At 52.0% G+C, this 17,915-nt stretch overlaps 2 protein-coding genes across 2 annotated transcripts; both read left to right on the top strand.

The window, feature by feature from the left end:
* Positions 1-5,557: 5,557 nt before the first annotated feature.
* LOC109761350 (F-box protein At5g07610) lies at positions 5,558-7,412 on the top strand. The gene is made up of 2 exons (XM_020320166.4): positions 5,558-5,716; positions 5,799-7,412. Exons 1-2 carry the CDS (start codon positions 5,655-5,657, stop codon positions 7,021-7,023), a joined length of 1,287 nt encoding a protein of 428 aa, XP_020175755.1. The 5' UTR covers positions 5,558-5,654; the 3' UTR covers positions 7,024-7,412.
* Positions 7,413-11,375: 3,963 nt separating this feature from the next.
* Positions 11,376-12,695, top strand: LOC141027572 (uncharacterized). The gene has a single exon (XM_073504655.1). It carries the CDS (start codon positions 11,376-11,378, stop codon positions 12,693-12,695), a length of 1,320 nt encoding a protein of 439 aa, XP_073360756.1.
* The last annotated feature ends 5,220 nt before the right edge of the window (positions 12,696-17,915 follow it).

The raw sequence follows: 17,915 nt of genomic DNA, 5'->3' as shown, positions 1-17,915 counted from the left end.
GCCAATCCATCGTACTCTTCCATAGGAACAGCTGCGTTCCGAAACAACCATGGTCCTCCATTCATCACACGATTCCAATCGCCCAGGCACATGAATTGCGCCAGGAATAGATTTGGTTTCATTGCCTTGAAAGTGACTCCCTACGCCGGCGTCCATGCGTTTCTCATTGATTTATACAAGGCCACATGGCTAAAGTGGTTTTGTGTATGAACCCTAAAGATTGCAATCCATCTAGTTTCCTCGATCAAGCTATCCACTTCTCCTGACAGATCCAATTCCTCCTTGTCTTCTCCATGTAAGTTCAGACGCTGAAACCTGTCCTCAATACTGGGTTCGGATCCACGGCCGCCATGTCCAGAGCTTCCAGATGCGCCGCCAGCGGGCGCCTTGCCTCCTTCCGTTCCAGCCATGCGTACGCACCAGATCGCTCAGCAAAAGGTGGGGATCACAACCAGGTTGGGAGAGCCCAGCCCCAGCGTGAGATTTGTGGGGAAATTGATGGTAGATAGGTGGAACCCTAGCAGTCGCCGCCAGGGGAAACAGGGAACCCTAGCTGCCTAAGGGAAAAACTATCTGGCTGTAAACGTGGTGCTCCTTTCCTGTAGAATGCTTTGTTGAACCTACATTCCTTTCTCCCACCCGCACATCCCTCCACCGATTTTTTCGTCCCACCGGTTTTTTGGGCACTGTTGGGCACCGACCGACTGGCCATGACCACAAATTGGTCCCCTCCTGGACCATTTGATCGGGTCGACAGTAGCCGTCAGATTCGTCCCCACAGTGCGGAGTCGTTCCCTCTCTTCTCACATGAGTCGTCCGTATGGTTCTAAGAAATCTCGTTTTGACCATCTCCGCGGTAGCAACACCCCGTGCACACTCCGCTCGATGCTTGCCATCTCTACACTAGTAGCACCACCTCGGATGGAGTGATTGACAGAAAACAACCACTTTAGAGGTTACCGTCCCACAGAACTATCACTTTTTAAAAACTGACCGAAAAATACCAAAATTTTCTAATTTTTTGACTAAAAACTACCACTTCCGAAAAATGGTCAGTTTAGACGATTTAAGCATGTTTATGACATGCGGGACCCACCCATCAGGGCTGACATGGCAGCAAAGTCAACTCCATTTATTTTTATCGTTAAGTTGACCGTTATTACAGGTGGGACCCACACGTCAGCATCAACCTCCTTCTTCTTCCTCCTCTCTCTAGCATTTCCTCGAACACCTCGTGTGCACCTGTGAGCCACCTCCGCCACCTCCATTGCCGGTGCTCGCGGTCGTGCTCTACACAGAATTGACTTTACTCCAGTGTAGTGTGTGCCCGTGGGGCAAGAGCTGCAGCTCAAGGCGCTCCTGGGACAGCGTCGGCCGGACTTCGCCGCGACTGGGTCAGCGCTGTGGTTCCCCAACGACGCAGCCTTCCGGCGGGGGGGGGGGGGGGGAGGGGGTATGACAGGTGCCTGTTCGAGAACACATATGAGGGTTGTAGGGAGGTCTTTGGCTCCGACTTCACTGCCTGGGCACGCCCCGCCGAGGCCGACGCCAAGGACGACCTCGGCCCTCCCCCCGCCAGCACCCTAGACAGAGACCTGCTCGAGGAGTTCGAGGAGGAGGCCGAGGACGGCAGCAGCGTCAATTAGGATCTCGGGCGGCCGTGGTGGCGGTACCGGCGGCAGCACCCACTCGCCGGATCCGCCGCGGCGCCGGCGGCTGCCTCGCCGGGAAATGGAGGGGCGGGTGCTCGTCGGATCCCGCGGCTCCGGCGGCTGCCTCGCCGGGAAATGGAGGGGCGGGTGCTCGTCGGATCCCGCGGCTCCGGCGGCCAGCGGCTGCTTCGTTGGCCGGATCAAGCGAAGGTGTGGGTTCGGGAGCAGACGTACGCGATGGAGCGACGGTGCGGTGCGGGGTCAGGGGCAGCAGTTAGACTTCTTTTTTTAACTGAGAGATTGGGGATTTAGAAAAAATAAGCATATTTGTTAGACTGACATGCATGCCCCATCTGTAATAACGGTCAACTTAACAGTCAAACTAAACTGAGTTGACTTTGTAGCCACATCAGCTCTGACGGGTGGGTCCCACATGTCATAAACGTGTATAAATCGTCTAAACTGGCCATTCTCCTAAAATGGTAGTTTTTAGTCACAAAATTAGAATTTTTTGATAGTTCTCGGCCCTTTTTAAAAAGTGCTAGTTCTGTGGGACGGTAACCCTTAAAGTGGTAGTTTTTGTCAATCACTCCCTCGGGTGCCATCGTGTCACTCCTGGTGTGTCGCTCGCGGCTCGACGCTGTGCTGCCCCGCCGGTTCAAGCACGCAGCAGCCATGGTCGTATCATCGTGGTCGGTTGGTTCCAACACATGGCGGTCGCGGTCACAACATCGCGGTCGGCCGGTTCCAAGCCTTGTTGACCACGGATGTCGCAATGATCGGCCACCAGTCCCAACACCATGTAGCCTGGGTTTGCAACTCCATCTCTCGTCGGGTGCAGCTTCTGCCGTAGTATGTTGCAGCTCCTCACCTATTTGGTTGTAGCTCTGGACTCCTCGTCAGATGTAGCTCTCGTTGTAGTCTGTTGACCAGTTTTATAGAAAAAAATATCAATATTCACAATACAAAATCAATATCATTAGATGCGCCATAAATTTAATTTTCATATTGTATAATTTTAATATTATAGATGTTGATATTTTTTCATATAAATTTGGTCAAAGTCGATGAATTTTGACTTTAGACAAATCCTATATGTAAAGTAAAAAGGACTGGAGCATGGCCCATTCGCTAAGGCAGGAAACCCCTGCCTCCTCGCTCGACGGCGGTGGCGGCGCCGTCTCCTCCCGCCCCTCGCCATGTCCATCGTGGCGGACTGCTCTCACCCGCCGGAGGAAGGCCGCCCGTCGACTCGCATGCGGTACGCAGAGCAACAAGCACCATCAACTCCCCCTCCTTCGCTGCTCTCACCAGCCGGAGGAAGGCCGCACGTCGACTCTCATTTACCTACTCAAGGACAAACAGGAATTAAGCTTGAGGTGCTGATACGTCTCCAACATTCCTATATTTTTGAGTGTTTCATGCTATTATATTATCAATCTTGGATACTTTATATGTCTTTTTGTGCTATTTTATATCATTTTTAGGACTAACCTATTAACCCAGTGCCTAGTGCCAGTTGTTGTTTTCTGTTTGTTTTTGGTTTTTCAGAAAATCAGTACCAAGCGGAGTCCAAACGCTACGAAACTTTTTGACAATCTTTTTCTGGACAAGAGAGACCCTAGAAGCTTCAGGAGGAGTCCAGACGACGAACGAGGAGACGGTAAGGCAACAGGGCGCGCCCAGGGGGGCACCCTAATTCTCAAATATTGAGAAATCCCTAGAGAGCCACCAGAAACACTTTTTCCACAGTCGCAAGTTTCCGTTCTTCCGTGATTTCATCTGGAGGCCTTTTCCGATACTCTGTCGGAGGGGGAATAGATCACAGAGTTCTTCTACATCATCCTTGCCACCTTCCGATGATGCATGAGTAGTTTACCACAGACCTACGGGTCCATAGCTAGTAGCTAGATGGCTTCTTCTCTCACTTTGATCTTCAATCCAATGTTCTCCTCGAACTTCTTGGAGTTCTATCCGATGTAATCTTTTTTGGCGGTGTGTTTGTTGGGATCCGATGAATTGTTTGTTTATGATCAGATTATTCATTGAAAGTAATTGAGTCTTTTCTGAACTTTATTATTCATGATTGTTATAGCTTTGCAATGCTCTCTGATCTATCCGTTTGGTTTGGCAAACTAGATTGGTTTATTTTCATTGGAAGAGGTGCTTTATAACGAGTTTCAATCTTGCGGTGCTCTATATCCCGTTGACATAGTAGGCGACAAGACACGTATTTGTATTTTTGTTATTAATGATAAAACGACGGGGTTTATTCATATTGATTGGGTTTACTTTGTCTACATCATGTCATCTTGCTTAAGGCGTTACTCCGTTTGTCATGAACTTAAAAACAAGATGCATGCTGGATAGCGGTCGATTGGTATAGTAGTAGATACAGACAGGAGTCGGTCTACTTGTTTCGGACGTGATGCCTTCATTGCCGTGAATACGTCATAAGTATAAACTTTTTTATCAATTGCCCAACAGTAATTTGTTTACCCACCTTATGCTATGTGTTCGAGAGAGAAGTCTCTAATGAAAACTATGCCCCCGGGTCTACTTTTACGTATTATAAAAACCAAAAATACCTTCCTGCAATTTATTTACTTTTCTTTTGCTTTACAATTTATTTAATCTTCAACCACTGTCAGAATTAATCCTTGCAAGTAGCGAGTCCAAGGGATTGACAACCCTCTTGCTCGCGTTGGGTGCAAGTATTTGATATTGTGTGTGTAGGTACTGAAGACATGAATTTGTGTGGTTCTCCTATCGGTTCGATAAACCTTAGTTCTCGCTGAGGGAAATACTTATCTCTATTGTACTGCATCTCCCTTCCTCTTCGGGGAAAATCATAACACGGTTGACAAGTAGCACTTAGGTTTTGCACTAATCATCTAGCGCGTAAAGACCGACATGACAAAACTGAAAATATAGCAGAACATCTCTTAGCTTGACATCAACGTCAGTCACCTGCCTCTGGCACCATTACAACATCCATCAAAGAAAAAGAATGACGGATCACCTCCTCACCCGAGCCCGACGCGGCTCCATCGCTGTTATGCAGCTTTGCAGACCTTCAAGGTGGCTCACCAAAAGGTGAAGACTGCACGCCGAATGAGGAAACCATATCTGTCATCCATCAATGACGAACCCAGCACATGTTCCTTCTTTCAGATGTCGTCGATGCAGACCACAATCTGCATCTACTCCTGGACTACCTCCCAAGCTCCGCGACACACTGGAGCAGACACCGTCGCAATGGTGGAGCGCAAGGACACAAGTCCACCAGAAGGATGTCGTTGCTGCCACGATATCCCCGCTTGAACAGACTGGTTCCCAAATCCATCACCGACCATAGAGACGATCGCCTCGCCGGAGAACAATCCATAGCTTCTTTATTCAGCATCGCCGTCGCCGCCGTCGAAGCCAAGACGTTGGACGATCCAAAAACCTAAGCTACTAGGGCTCTAAAACCTAAAGCTAAGACAATCTGCACGCACGGGATCTGGCGACCCCCCTCACCACCAACGACCGAAACCTAAAGCTAGGGTTGTTGTCGCTAGCCAAAGAGGAAACGATCCTATCATCTGGTTGATTGTTAGCAGCCGCCATTCCAATCAGTAGTAGTACATTATTGTGTCCCTTAAAAAGAAAGTACAGTATTGCGTACGTGATTGAAACTCTAATTGTTCTTTTCCCGGAAGGATTTTTTATGTTCTTTTTTAACATGGTTTTTTTAGCCTTTGTTTTGAGAAATAGGATTTTTTTTTGAGTTTTTTTGTAGGGATGGGTTTTTTTCCCGGAAAGACGGGATGGATTTATTTTGAGACAGGCCGACGCTTACAGATGTGATACAGTTAGCCCATTTACCCACGGCCCATTCGCTAAGGCCGTAGCCATGGTTTTCACTCCCCTGACTCCTCCCTCTGCTCCAAAAATAAAAAAATCCCCTGCCTCCTCGCTCGACGGCGGCGGCGGCGCCGTCTCCTTCCGCCCGCCGCCATGTCCATCGTGGCGGACCGCCCTCGCCCGCGGGAGGAAGTCCGCGCGTCGACTCGCGCCCGGTACGCAGAGCAGCAACCACCATCAACCCCCCCCTCCTTCGATGCTCCCTGACCTCTCCTCCGTTTGTGTTTCTTTCCGCAGATCTTGCTCCGATTTCCCCAGCCGGACGCCGGCCGAGAGGCTGACGGACGACATCCTCGTGGAGATCCTCTCGCGCGTCCCCGCCAAGGAGCTGTGCCGCTGCAAGTGCGTCTCGAAGCACTGGCTCGGCCTCATCCACCACCCCGACCACCGCAAACGGCTCCCCCAAACCCTGGCCGGCTTCTTCTACGGCCGCATTACCAGTACCACCGGGCAGCGGGTTCTGGAGCTGCCCTTCCGCTTCACTAGCATATCGGGGGACGGCCGCTCTCCGGTCGGCACCTCCTTCACCTTCCTGCCCAACCACCACCTGCCCGTCGATCTGCTGGACTCCTGCAACGGCCTCCTCCTCTGCCGATGTTACCACGTTTCCGATGGGGTTGGTGCATTCCATTATGTCGTGTGCAATCCCGCCACCGAGAAGTGGATCGTGTTGCCCAACTCCGGCAAGGACAGCAGCCAGGTGGCCACCACATCTTTGGGCTTCGACCCGGCCCTGTCGCCGCATTTTCATGTGTTTGAGTTGGTACAGCAGCACAAGTATGGCGAGAATAAGAATACCGACATTTCCGGAGTGACAGTGTATTCGTCTGAAACCGGAGAATGGATTTATAAGGAGAAGAGATGGAGCAGAGCTACTTGGTTTGCTAGTTGGCACTCCTCCGCAACAGTTTTTCTCAATGGCCTTCTGTTTTTTCGTGCCCTTGACCTTAAATTACATGATTGTGTAGCCGCGGTTGACACAAAGGGAGAAATATGGATGAAATTCAGGGTCCCTGGTGGTCAGGTTGATGGTTTTGTTCAGCGGTCGATATTCAGGGCCCCTGCTGATCAGTTTGATGATTTGGATCTGGCTCATGGTTTTATTCAGCGGTCGCAGGGCCGCTTGCATTTTGCCAACTTTCAGAGGGATAAATATGGTGTTGCCATTCGATTAGTAGTTCATGTTCTGGAGAACTATCAAGACAAACAATGGATATTGAAGCATAGCATTGAAACTTCAAACATATTTGGATGGACAGATTTATGGCTTGATGCGGATTTTGATTTTATTGCGATTCATCCGGAATGCAACTTGCTGTTCTTCGCTGTGGGGGGTATCACATTCATGTGCTATAATATGGATAATCGGCAAGTCAAAGTGATCTCTCATCTTGCAGATGTCAAGCCGCTATTTCTGCCTTATGCACCGTTGTACACAGAATCACAATCATTGCACATTTGACGTCAATATGAGATTGCTGCTGCCTTTATAAGAAGTGGATCTCTGATGGGAGTCAATTATTCATGATATGGAGCAGCGGGCTTGGTATGTCTGCTTGAATTTGGCTCTCATTTTCTATGACTGATGTATCCATGTTTTCATTTTGGAGCAATGGTGGTTCAGTATGGAGGGAACTTGACTAATTTGTCTTCCAAATTTGTACTGAACTTTCTGTCATCTGTACTGGTTTCTGGTTTGGGTAACTTGTATGTCCGTGCATTGGTTAATCTTGTGTAGTGTTTGTGTTAAGGTACTATGATCATTATGTAAAAGGCATGGGCAAAGATTATCATGAAGCCTAAACTTTTGTCCAACACCATCCTGCGGCTTAAACTTTTATCTTCTATTTACAGGCATAAGCATCTTTTTAGCGGCGATTTAGTAGACAACCACTTGTCTGCTAATGATATAATGTGTGAAATTCTGCTGATGATGTGATGTAGCAAATCTTTTTTTTCTTTACTGCTAATGGTCTGAGAAATAAAATCTCTGCTGCTATTTGTTAGTGTAACACTTGGATGAATACATGTCACTTTGGATGCTAGTTACTTCTGACATGTCTTAAATAGGAAATTTTGTTGGCAGAACATCATCAAGCATGCTGTGCTTGGATCATAATTTTCATTATGTTGTTAGAGGTTTTCTTTTTAGAACACAAAAGTGGTCTTTGTTTGTGGGTATTATTCTGTTTCTGAATTTGACTTTTGGTGCCCTATAGCACTGAAACAACAAGGTTCATCGCTCTGGTTTTCAGCTACAAGTCGCCGAAACAAATTGAAACTACCCTTGTGTACCGCACTCGCATCGTTAGCTCGCCTCTTGGTATCTGGGACGACATTGGTGTTGAGGAGCTTAATCGATTTGTTTTCGGCGCTCTCGATGGGGATCGATATGTAAGAACACTTTCATAGTGTGGTCAAGAAAAAAAGATGTTTTTTTCCTGAATGAAGGTCAGTTAGGTAACAGCAGCCAAGTCAGCATACATTCTTCTGGTTATAGGGTATACATATTCCTGAAATCACAAAATGAACTCATGGCTCCTCTCAGCTCTCTACAAAAGTCGCAAACACACATTGGGGGAAAACTTCAAGTACAATATCCATGCTTAAAGGGTTAATCAGAACTTAGAAACAAATGACTATACAACAATAAATAAATAAATAAATAAATCAGAGAGTAACTAGGATTCGCGAAAATGTCCAGATTCGTAGTGCACTGCAATTGCTGCCTGAATTTGACCAAAGCTACAAAAAAGACCCTTCTAAAATTTTATATATACAGTTGCTGAACCCATCGTCAGTAATACAGTGACAAAAGTGTGCCGAGGCACATGAACGAGCCACGAATTGGCCAAAATGTGACAAATGTGTGCCAAGGCACTAGAGCGGCACCAGCATATATCACTGCTTTGGTCAAACATGAAGGATATATGCTTGAATTATAGCTGAAGACTGCTTCGTGTAGCCAACTTCAGACGACTATAAGGCCACCACTGAATTTAAACATGTACACTTCATATACAACTGAATTTAAACATGTTGACCCTCAGACACGAGAGGATGGAGTCTGGCGATGGCGATGGCGACGCGCGGGGCGACCCGCCCGGCGCTGCCTCTGCCGCTTCCCACTCGCCGCGGGGGCTGGCCCCCGCCACCCCCGCCTCCTCGCCCCAACTGCCACCGCCTGCCCCGGGGGTTGGCCGCTGGACCGTCCGCCGGCGCGGACCTCGTCATCCCGCAGGTACGCGTCCCCGTGTCTCGGTTGTTCCCCGCCCAGGCTTTCTCTTCCACGCCGACGTCCTGCGTTCCATGGGGCGTGGCGTCGCTGCCGCCTCCCCCTCTCATGGCGTGGCGTCCGCCGTCGTCTGGGTTACTCCACCGCGGCGTGCTCCGTGCTTCAACGCTGCCGCCATTTCTTGCCTCATGCCGATCTTTCTCTGTGGCCCCGAAGAGAGACTCCTCCATGCGTCCGAGCGTGAGCCTCTCGTCTTCTCCGTCCCCGTGTCGACCCCAGCGCTGGCCCGGGCGGTGGTCGCCGCCGGCGTGCCCTCGTGTGCCAAAGTCAACCTCGCTCTCCACTCCTCCATGAAAGACGCCCGTCGGGCCGCTCGCTCCATCCCACCCACCGCCCCCTCCGTCTTTACTGCGGGGCGTTGCCGCGTAGGCTGGAGTAGCCTTTCGGCGCCCCGTCGCCCCGCCCCTCCTCCATCCCTGCTGCCTCCCCTGCTTCCCTTAATTGCTGATGGGATTGTTCCTAACGGCGACCAACGGACTGGGCGCGTGCCTGCTCTCCGCCACCCGAGTGTCGACAGCAGCGGGAGCGCCGGGCTGTCTCCAACGGCCGAGACCGCGCGCATTGATGCCCCCTCCTCCCCCTGCGCTACCCACTGCGCCCCTTCCTCCAGGCTCTCTTAACCCCGCACCACCCACCGCTCGATCCACCCCCGTCCCCCGCCCCTCCTCCTCTCTCTCTCGACGGGTGCTTCCGGTGCCTGTCAACGCGGCATTTCGTCAAAGACTGCCGCGATCCCGTTCGGTGTCGGCGATCCGGGCACCGCGCGCGCTCCCGTCTCTGTCCCATGGCGCCTCCCACCCCCCGGTCCACCGTCCCCACCACCGTCCCCGCCCCCGCTTCCTCTCGCCCCAGTCCTCCCCCTCCACCACCTCCGCCTCTCCGCCTGCGCGCTCCGACCCCCTACCCTACGGCTTCTCGACGCCTCGGTGGCGCCCTCCGGTGCTGCAGCCGCGACGTCTCGATGCGTCTACAGATGGGACTGGCCGCGCTGACTCCCCCCCTCCCGCCCGCGACATTTCCATCTCCGCCGTGGTCGTCTCGCCGCCTCACCCCCTGCTGACGGGGGCGTGGAAGACGTTTGGGGCCACGCCGAGCCGGTGGAGGACCGTCCGTCCCCTCCCCCGGAGCAGCTCCTTGACTCGCTCGTCCTCCGAGGGGACCGTCGTCTCCTCCGGCGCCCCTTCCTTCGGCAACGACTCCGACAGGCCCAGCTTCGTCGAGGTTTTCATGCCCGAGGGGTACTATGAGGCGGCTCTACGCCTCGCGGTCGTCTCCATTGAGCCCCCCTCTGCCTTCATCAACGCCACCGTCGCGGTTCAGACCGTCCTCGCGCGTGAGCTCGGCCACCTCTCGGTCGACGTCGTCCCCTCTTCGATCGGCGTTATGTACCTCCGGTTTGCCTCCCACGCTGACCGGGAGGTTGCCATGCAGCGCCAGCAGCGTCAGCCCTTCCTCCACGAGGCGTGCGCGTTGAGCTGCACCGCGAGGAGGAGTTTGGGCGGGTGCAGCAGCGCGCCCGCTTCTGTGTGCTCCTCGCTGCTGCCTCCTTCCCCACCGAATTCCTCAACCCCGCGGGCCTCCGTGCTGCATTTTCCTCCTTCGGCAAGCTGCTCGAGGTTGATCCTCGGGTCATTGCCGGGCGCGAGCTGGCCATTGTGCGCGCCGTAGTGCTCATGGAGCGCCCGCGTGACGTCCCTTGTGACATCTGGCCTTGGGGCGGGCGCTGGGGGGCGCGCGTCGTGTCAGTCGAGCCGCTGCGGTTTTGGGACATGGCCGAGTCTTTCCGCGAAGACGGTGCCTACATCCCCTTCTTCTCCGACGGGCCTCCCCCCTTCGCCCACAACCTGCCCGCGATCCAGGGGCGTCCCGTGCAGCGCCCTCAGGGAGAGGGCGCGGGCTTGTCTGACCGGCGTGGCGGTGCTCGCGGCGGCCAGCTGGCCTCCCTCCTCCGCGTTCTGAACGCCCCTCCGTTCCCGGGGGCGCCGCTCGCTGCCGATGCCTGGTCCCATGGCTCGGTGCCGCTTCCCTCCCCCCGATCTATCGACCGTCGTCATCTCCGAGCTTGGTGAGGAGGGGGTGGGCTCTGGTGCCTCGGTGGTGGACGAGCGCCCTGACGCCTTGGATGGTGCGGCGGTGCAGCGCCGCAGCGCCCGCTTGGCCCGAACCGAGCCGTCTGGTTTCGTCAGCATGGAGGAGAAGGCGGTCCGGCGCAAGGCTCTTCGTGAGTCGCTGCTGGGATGCTCCCCCCGCCTCCAAGGTTGTACGGCCCGGGACAAGCTTCTAGAGGCTGTGGTTCGTCCTCTCAGTAGGAAGGCGGTGGCCGAGCTCCGTACTGCTGCCTCCGTCTCTGCTGCCCCGGTGAACCGCGGCGCCGATGTGTAGCTGCCTTCCTGCTCTCCTCGTCGCCCCGGCCCGTGTGCTGGTGCAGCCTGCCTTTCTTCGCCCCGCCTGTTTGGGAGGCGTGTATCGTAGCTATCGTCTCTCCTTTACTTTCGTCCGGGTGCTGTGGTGGTGGATCCATGGCTAGGTCTCCCTGTGTCTCCCTCTCGCTCCTCTCTTGGAACGTGCAAGGTCTTGGCGATCCTGATAAATGTACGCGTGTGCGCGATGCGATCGCCTCGATTAACCCCTATATCGTTTGTATCCAAGAAACTAAGCTTTCTAGTCTCGATGCGTTTAAGCTTGCTACGTTCCTCCCCGGTCTCCTCTCTGCCTATGTGGTCAAGGACGCGGAGGGGAGCCGTGGCGGGATTGTCACTGCTTGGAACCCTCGCGCTTTCGATCTGGTTTCGTCGTCCTTCTCGCTCTTCACCCTCACCACGGTCCTCAGCTCCACTGTCTCCGACCTTGTTTTGCTATCACCAATGTCTATGCCCCCACTGACCACTCGCGCACTGGCGAGTTCGTCCTCGATGCCCATGCGGTGGCCGCCTCAATCTTCCTCCCTTGGGGCGATCCTCGGTGACTTTAACCTGATCCGGAGGGTGCACGAGAAGAACAAGCCTCCCTTCGATGCTGCCCGGGCGGCCACTTTCAACTCTCTGATCAATGATCTTGCGTGGTTTGAGTTGCCCCTCTCCGACCGTCTGTATACATGGACCAACAGGCGCTCTCCCCCAACGCTCGAGCGGCTCGATCGTGTCTTCTTCGACGCGGGCTGGGATGCCCTCCTCCCCGACTCGGCGCTTAGCTCTCGGGCACGCACTTGCAGTGACCATGTCCCCCTGGTCGTCTCGGCCTCCACAAAAATCCCTGCGGCCTTGCGCTTCTTCTTTGAGAACGCCTGGCTTGCCGATCCCCGCTTCCTTGCCGCCACTCTCCCCTCCTGGACGGGAGCCCGTTGTTCCCGGGACGCGGCCGGGGATCTCGCCTCTCGCAAGAAGGCGTTTCGGTCCGTGGCCAAAACCTGGAAAAGGCAACATCGTTTTTTTCCCACCTTTAAAAACGACTGTGTCTTCTTGATTGATCTCTTCGACTTCCTCGAGGAGTCCCGTTGTCTCTCTGCAGATGAAAACGCCCTGCGTTCTGATGCCCGTTGTGCCTTGGAGGCGTTCGTCCTACGCCAAGCTGCGTTCTGGAAGCAGAGGGGGAAGTGCCGGCGGGTGCGGGAGGGGGACGAGAATACTCGTTTCTTCCATGCCCAGGCCTTCCGACCCGTCTCTCTTCAGAACGCCGACGGCAAAACGCTGTGTCGCGGGCTCACCTCTCGGCTGCAATGGCAGATCAGTCCAACTATCGACGAAGATCAGTCTGGGTTCATCCCAGGGCGCAGCATAGCTGAGAATTTCATCTATGCCCTGGTGGACGGGGCTCCCCCTGGTGTTGCAGTACGCGGATGACACGCTCATCATCATGCGTGCGTGTCCGCGTGCCGCGGCCCGTCTTCGCGCTACCCTCGACGCCTTCACCGCCGCCACTAGGCTCGTCATCAACTATGCCAAAAGTACGCTCGTCCCCATGCACGTCGACGCCCCTACCCTGGCAGAGGTGGTCGAATCGGTGGGCTGCCGGGTGGAAACCTTCCCTCAGACCTACCTGGGGCTGCCGCTGTTGTGCTTCAAGTTGGGGATCGCCGACTTCCAGTTCATCATCGCCAAAGTCGACAGATACCTGGCGGGGTGGCGTGCCCTCCTCCTCTCTCCCGCTGTCCGCCTTGTCCTGATCAACGCAGTCCTCGACACCATCCCTTCCTACGCCATGGGCGCGCTCAAGCTGCCCCCGAAGGTGGTCAGTGCTCTCGACTCTCTTCGCCGCGCCTTCCTCTGGAACGCCGCGGAGCGCGCGTTGGGGGCGCAATGCCTGGTTGCTTGGGCTCGTGTGTGTCTCTCACGGGAGGAGGGAGGGCTGGGGGTCCGCGACCTTGCCTCTCATAACGATGCCGTGCTGCTGAAGACTCTCCATCGCCTTCACTCGGCCTCTCCCTCTCGTTGGGCTGCCTGGGTTTGCGGTGCCCTTGATGGACGCCTTCTCCTCGACCCAAGGGGTTCCGTGCTAGCTGGCGAGCACTGGGCATGCCTCCGGGGGCTTATGCCGCTCTACCGTTCTCTCTCCCGGGTGGCGGTGGGCGACGGGAGGACGACTGCCTTCTGGGAGGATCACTAGCTCCCGTGTGGGCCTCTCGCCTTCCCCGCTCTCGCTTCCCACACCTCCTGTCCCGAGGCGTCGGTGTTCGCGGTGCGCGCCCAGGGGCTCGACGCGGTCCTTGTCCCGCGCCTCTCTTCTATCGCGGCTGGCGAGCGCCTTCGGGTGCTGCCAATGCTGGGCTCGGGAGCCACGATTGCCCCGGACGCCCGCTTTCTTCCGCTGTGCGGGAAGAAGGACGGCGGGCTCGACTCCTCGGCCGTCTACAAGCTCTCGCGTCTTGGCGGTGAGGCTAAGGCGAACGTGGCCTTCCTCTGGGGGTCCGTCGCGCCGTCCCGGGTCAGGTTTTTCGCCTGGCTCCTCTCCCTGGGCAGGATCCACACCCGCGACGCCATGCTAAAGAAGCACATCGTCGAGCTCTCCGGGGCCGGGTGCTCGGAATGCGGGGCTGGGTTGGAGACGCCAGATCACCTCATCTTTTCCTGCCCGTTCGCGTGCGCCTTCTGGGCCGTGGTCGGGGTGGACACTGCCGGCTGCTGTACTCGAGATCTTCACCTCTTCGACACCTCGGCCGCGGTCGGGGGTGCGTCCCCCGCGCCTTCTCCCTGCTCTGCTGCTGGCACCTTTGGAAAAGGCGGAACGCGGTGGTGTTTCGACGTGAGTCCCCGACCCTTGTCGCAACGTTGAAGGCTTGCCGCGACGACACCGTTCTCTGGCGCGGGCGGTTTGGGGAACAGGAACACATTGATGTCTGGCTGCGTGTGCTTAGCTTGTAATCCCCCCCCCCCCCCCCCCCCCCCCCCCCCCCTCCTGTAAAAATGCTGTTGCCCCTGACTTTGTCTACGCGGCTCTGCCGCTGTTCATGAAATATATTCAGGTGGGGGAGTTCCACTCCCCCCCGGGTGACAATTCAAAAAAAAAATTTAAACATGTTCAACTCCGGTCTGGCAAATTAATCGTGCCAAAAACGCGACGGCGATTCCAGGCCAAGAAGGAGGGTATCTCCCTTGCATAACCAGGCCAAAAATGAAGGCATGCTGGTGCGGAAGAAGGTGCATCTGATGATGGCAATTTGCTAGGATCATGGTCTGTTCTTGTGCACCCTGATCTGCTGCACGGTGCCAAAATGAAGCAGCAAACCAGCCATAAATCCCAAGTCAGCTGTCACTTCTGATTCGATCCTGCCTGCGCTCAGACCTGTCGACTATCGTGGATAAGGAAGAGAAGAACTGACAAGTGATAATCAGTGTCCTAACAAACTGCAGCACGAACATAGCACTTCCGCCATGGGTTGGTGTTTCCAGCTACACAACAGAACCCAAACGAGTATATACTAACCGTGTGCCGATTCCTCCATCTTCCGGGCTAATGGATGTTCAAGTAATACAAAGGCCTCTGCCAATCTTATCCTGCCAACGAAACACAGAGTATCATGACAGGTTTACATCAGGATGCTGGGAATAGGAAAATAAACTCTCTTACTTGCAGAGGCAATGAACACCAACCTTGTTCAGTTCAAGGGGGGGCAGGGAATTTTCTGGGTGAAGAGGATAAACAAACATCACGAACTTTCTTGGCATTATTTAGAGTCAGGTGCAGTCGTTGGGTGATTGTCCAATAGTAATGCTGGACAATTACAGGGGCTCCAAAACACGTGACAGCAATCCACCTATAAAAGAACAGAGATGCATGATCCAGTGAGAGAACTGAACCCTTGGTGGCCAGTAAAGGATTTTAGTTTTGACTGAGAAATAAGATATGAATGCCCAGTTTCAGCAGGTCTGCACCATGTCATGCCCACATCATTGGTTAGTTGGGTGCAGTAAGGGCTTGTTTATTTGTGGCTCTGTGTAGTACTACTACTAGTTCAGTTCATGGCTTCATGCTATGATTGAACTGTTCTTTGGTCCTGCACATGTAAGCACTGCTGGTCTACTGTATAGATTGCTAGCTATTCATGCTATTTAATTCTGCAGCTGCAGCACACCTAGCATATAAAATGCATGGAAGGCATCAAGCCACTAATATAATCTGACTGACATCACACTAGTTTAACCTATTTTTTGTTTTGCCCCCAAAAATGTAAGTGAAGAAATACTACCATAAGGAAGCAACAAAGAAGCTACCACAGAAATAAAACAAAGAAGTAGCAGCATTGGATCCTTCATAAATCCTCATAAACAAAGTAAGTGAAGAAAGGGAAAATGATGCATACTACTATTTGCTAGCTCTTCTTCCTCTTCTGTACCTGATTCAACTCTACAGAGCTTCCTTTGGCCCTTGCAACCACTGTTTGCGGCTCCCTTCAGGCCCATTGCAGCTTCCTGTCATCGGCAGCCTCCACCATCTTTTTGGTGCTCTCCTACACCGTGCCTTGCGAGACCTATCTCGCCGCCATGGCCCTCTGATGCTCCTCAAGTTTGGCGAGAATCCTGTGATCATCGCCTCCTCCGCCGAGGCTGCCAAGGAGATCATGAAGGTGCATAACAGCAGGTTCTGCACAAGGCCACTGGGCTCGTCTCTCAAGGTCATCATCAACAAGCATGGCCCGGTGAAAGGATCGATATGGTTGACTAGAGGGGTTGAATAGGCAACTATCAAATTTTAGCTTTTCTTAACAAATTAGGTTTAGCAACAAATAGGTTGTCTAGATGTGCAACTAGATGAACAAGCTATATATATGATGCTAGCAACAACAACAACACAAGCAAGCAAAGGATACAACACAAGTAAAGCTTGCACAAAGTAAAGGTAAGAGATAACCACAAGTGGAGCCGGTGAAGACGAGGATGTGTTACCCAAGTTCCTTTCCTTTGAGGGGAAGTACGTCTCCGTTGGAGCGGTGTGGAGGCACAATGCTCCCCAAGAAGCCACTATGGCCACCGTATTCTCCTCATGCCCTCACACAATGCGAGATGCCGTGATTTCACTAGTGGTTCCCTTGAAGGCGCCAACTGAACCTTTACAAACAAGGCTGGGGCAATCTTCACAAATTAATTGGAGGCTCCAACTAAGTTTTTGAAGCAACAATGGAGTTTTGGGAGGAAGAGATGGTCTTCTTGGGGAAGAGGACCCCCTTTATATAGTGAGGAACAAACCCAACTGTTATTTAACCCGCATCCCGCATACGAGCGGTACTACCGCTCTGGGGAGCAGTACTACCACCCAAGCATATTTTTGGAAATGCATGATTAACATTTTTGAAAACGCATACGAGCGGTATTACCGCTTTGGGGAGCAGTACTACCACCCAAGCATATTTTTGGAAATGCATGATTAAGTTTTTTGAAAACTTATATATTTTGATGTCCATTTTTTTTCATACATATGGTACATTTTTTGTATACATCATGACATTTTTTATATACACATTTACCATTTTGGAAATAGATAATTAAAAATTTTGAAAACTTAAATTTTTATATCTACTTTCTTCCTTACACACTGTATTTTTTTTGTATACATCGGAAATATTTTTTGTATAGACGTTAAACATTTTGAAAATACAAGATTCTCATTTTCCTACATATATAATTATTAATGTCTACTTTTTCTATAAATATTGTTTATTTTCTGTATACATCAGGAACGCTTTATATATACATATTTAACATTTTCAAAATACATATACATGATTAACATATTTTAAAACGTATATTGTTTGATGTCTATCTTTTTCAATAAACATTGTAAATTTGCGTACTCATATATACAGCCTTAACATTTTACTATTACATGTTTAACATTTTTGAATCTTTGTATTTTTTATGCCTACTTTTTTCCATACGCATTGTACACTTTTTGTATACTTTTGTTATACACATTTAATATTTTCGAATGCATGATTATCATTTTTCAACATTTTGTGTATAGTGTTATTTGTAATATATATTTAGAATATTTATAAGTGTAAACCAATGTAAAAAAAGAAAGCAAAAAAGCGAAAACAAACAACGCATAAAAATAAAAAAAGGAGTGCATCTAAGGTCTGTGGCCTCCATCGCGCTGGGCCAGCCCACTGTCGCTCTCTCTTCAGGCGAGCCAGCCATATCTTGCCTATAAGCGAGACATAGGGCGCAGCTATACCTCGCTTCTAGCGAGGCAACACTCCGACTCACTGGCCTTCCTGTCGCGCGAGCGTATGGGCCGGCCCAGTGCGCAGGAGGCCACTGCTTCGTTCTTTTGTTGTTTTTTTCACACTTTTTGTTTTGCTTTCTCCTTCATTTTGTACTTGCGTTTATACTTCCAAATATTCCAAACAAATATATTAAGCATTTCAAAACTGTTAAGTGTACATAGAGAAAATATTTCTCAGGTATACAAAAAATATATAATGAGTGTGAAAAAAGTTGACCAGGTATTTAAAAGAAGTTAATCCAAGCAATTGAAAAAAATGACAAACAAGTATTTCAAAACCATTAATTAAGCATTTGAAAAATGTTAAATGCGTATAGAAAAATGTTGACCATGTATTCAGA

This window comes from Aegilops tauschii, chromosome 7 (genome assembly GCF_002575655.3).
Source record: "Aegilops tauschii subsp. strangulata cultivar AL8/78 chromosome 7, Aet v6.0, whole genome shotgun sequence".
Taxonomy (NCBI): domain Eukaryota; kingdom Viridiplantae; phylum Streptophyta; class Magnoliopsida; order Poales; family Poaceae; genus Aegilops; species Aegilops tauschii.
This window is presented reverse-complemented; position numbering and strand designations above follow the sequence as displayed.

Bases quoted from the DNA above. Each gene is read 5' to 3' on its own strand.
- LOC109761350 (XM_020320166.4), top strand. From the start codon at position 5,655: ATGTCCATCGTGGCGGACCGCCCTCGCCCGCGGGAGGAAGTCCGCGCG. The intron at 5,717-5,798 runs GTACGCAGAGCA...TTCTTTCCGCAG, and splicing joins CGCGCGTCGACTCGCGCCCG to ATCTTGCTCCGATTTCCCCA.
- LOC141027572 (XM_073504655.1), top strand. From the start codon at position 11,376: ATGGCTAGGTCTCCCTGTGTCTCCCTCTCGCTCCTCTCTTGGAACGTG.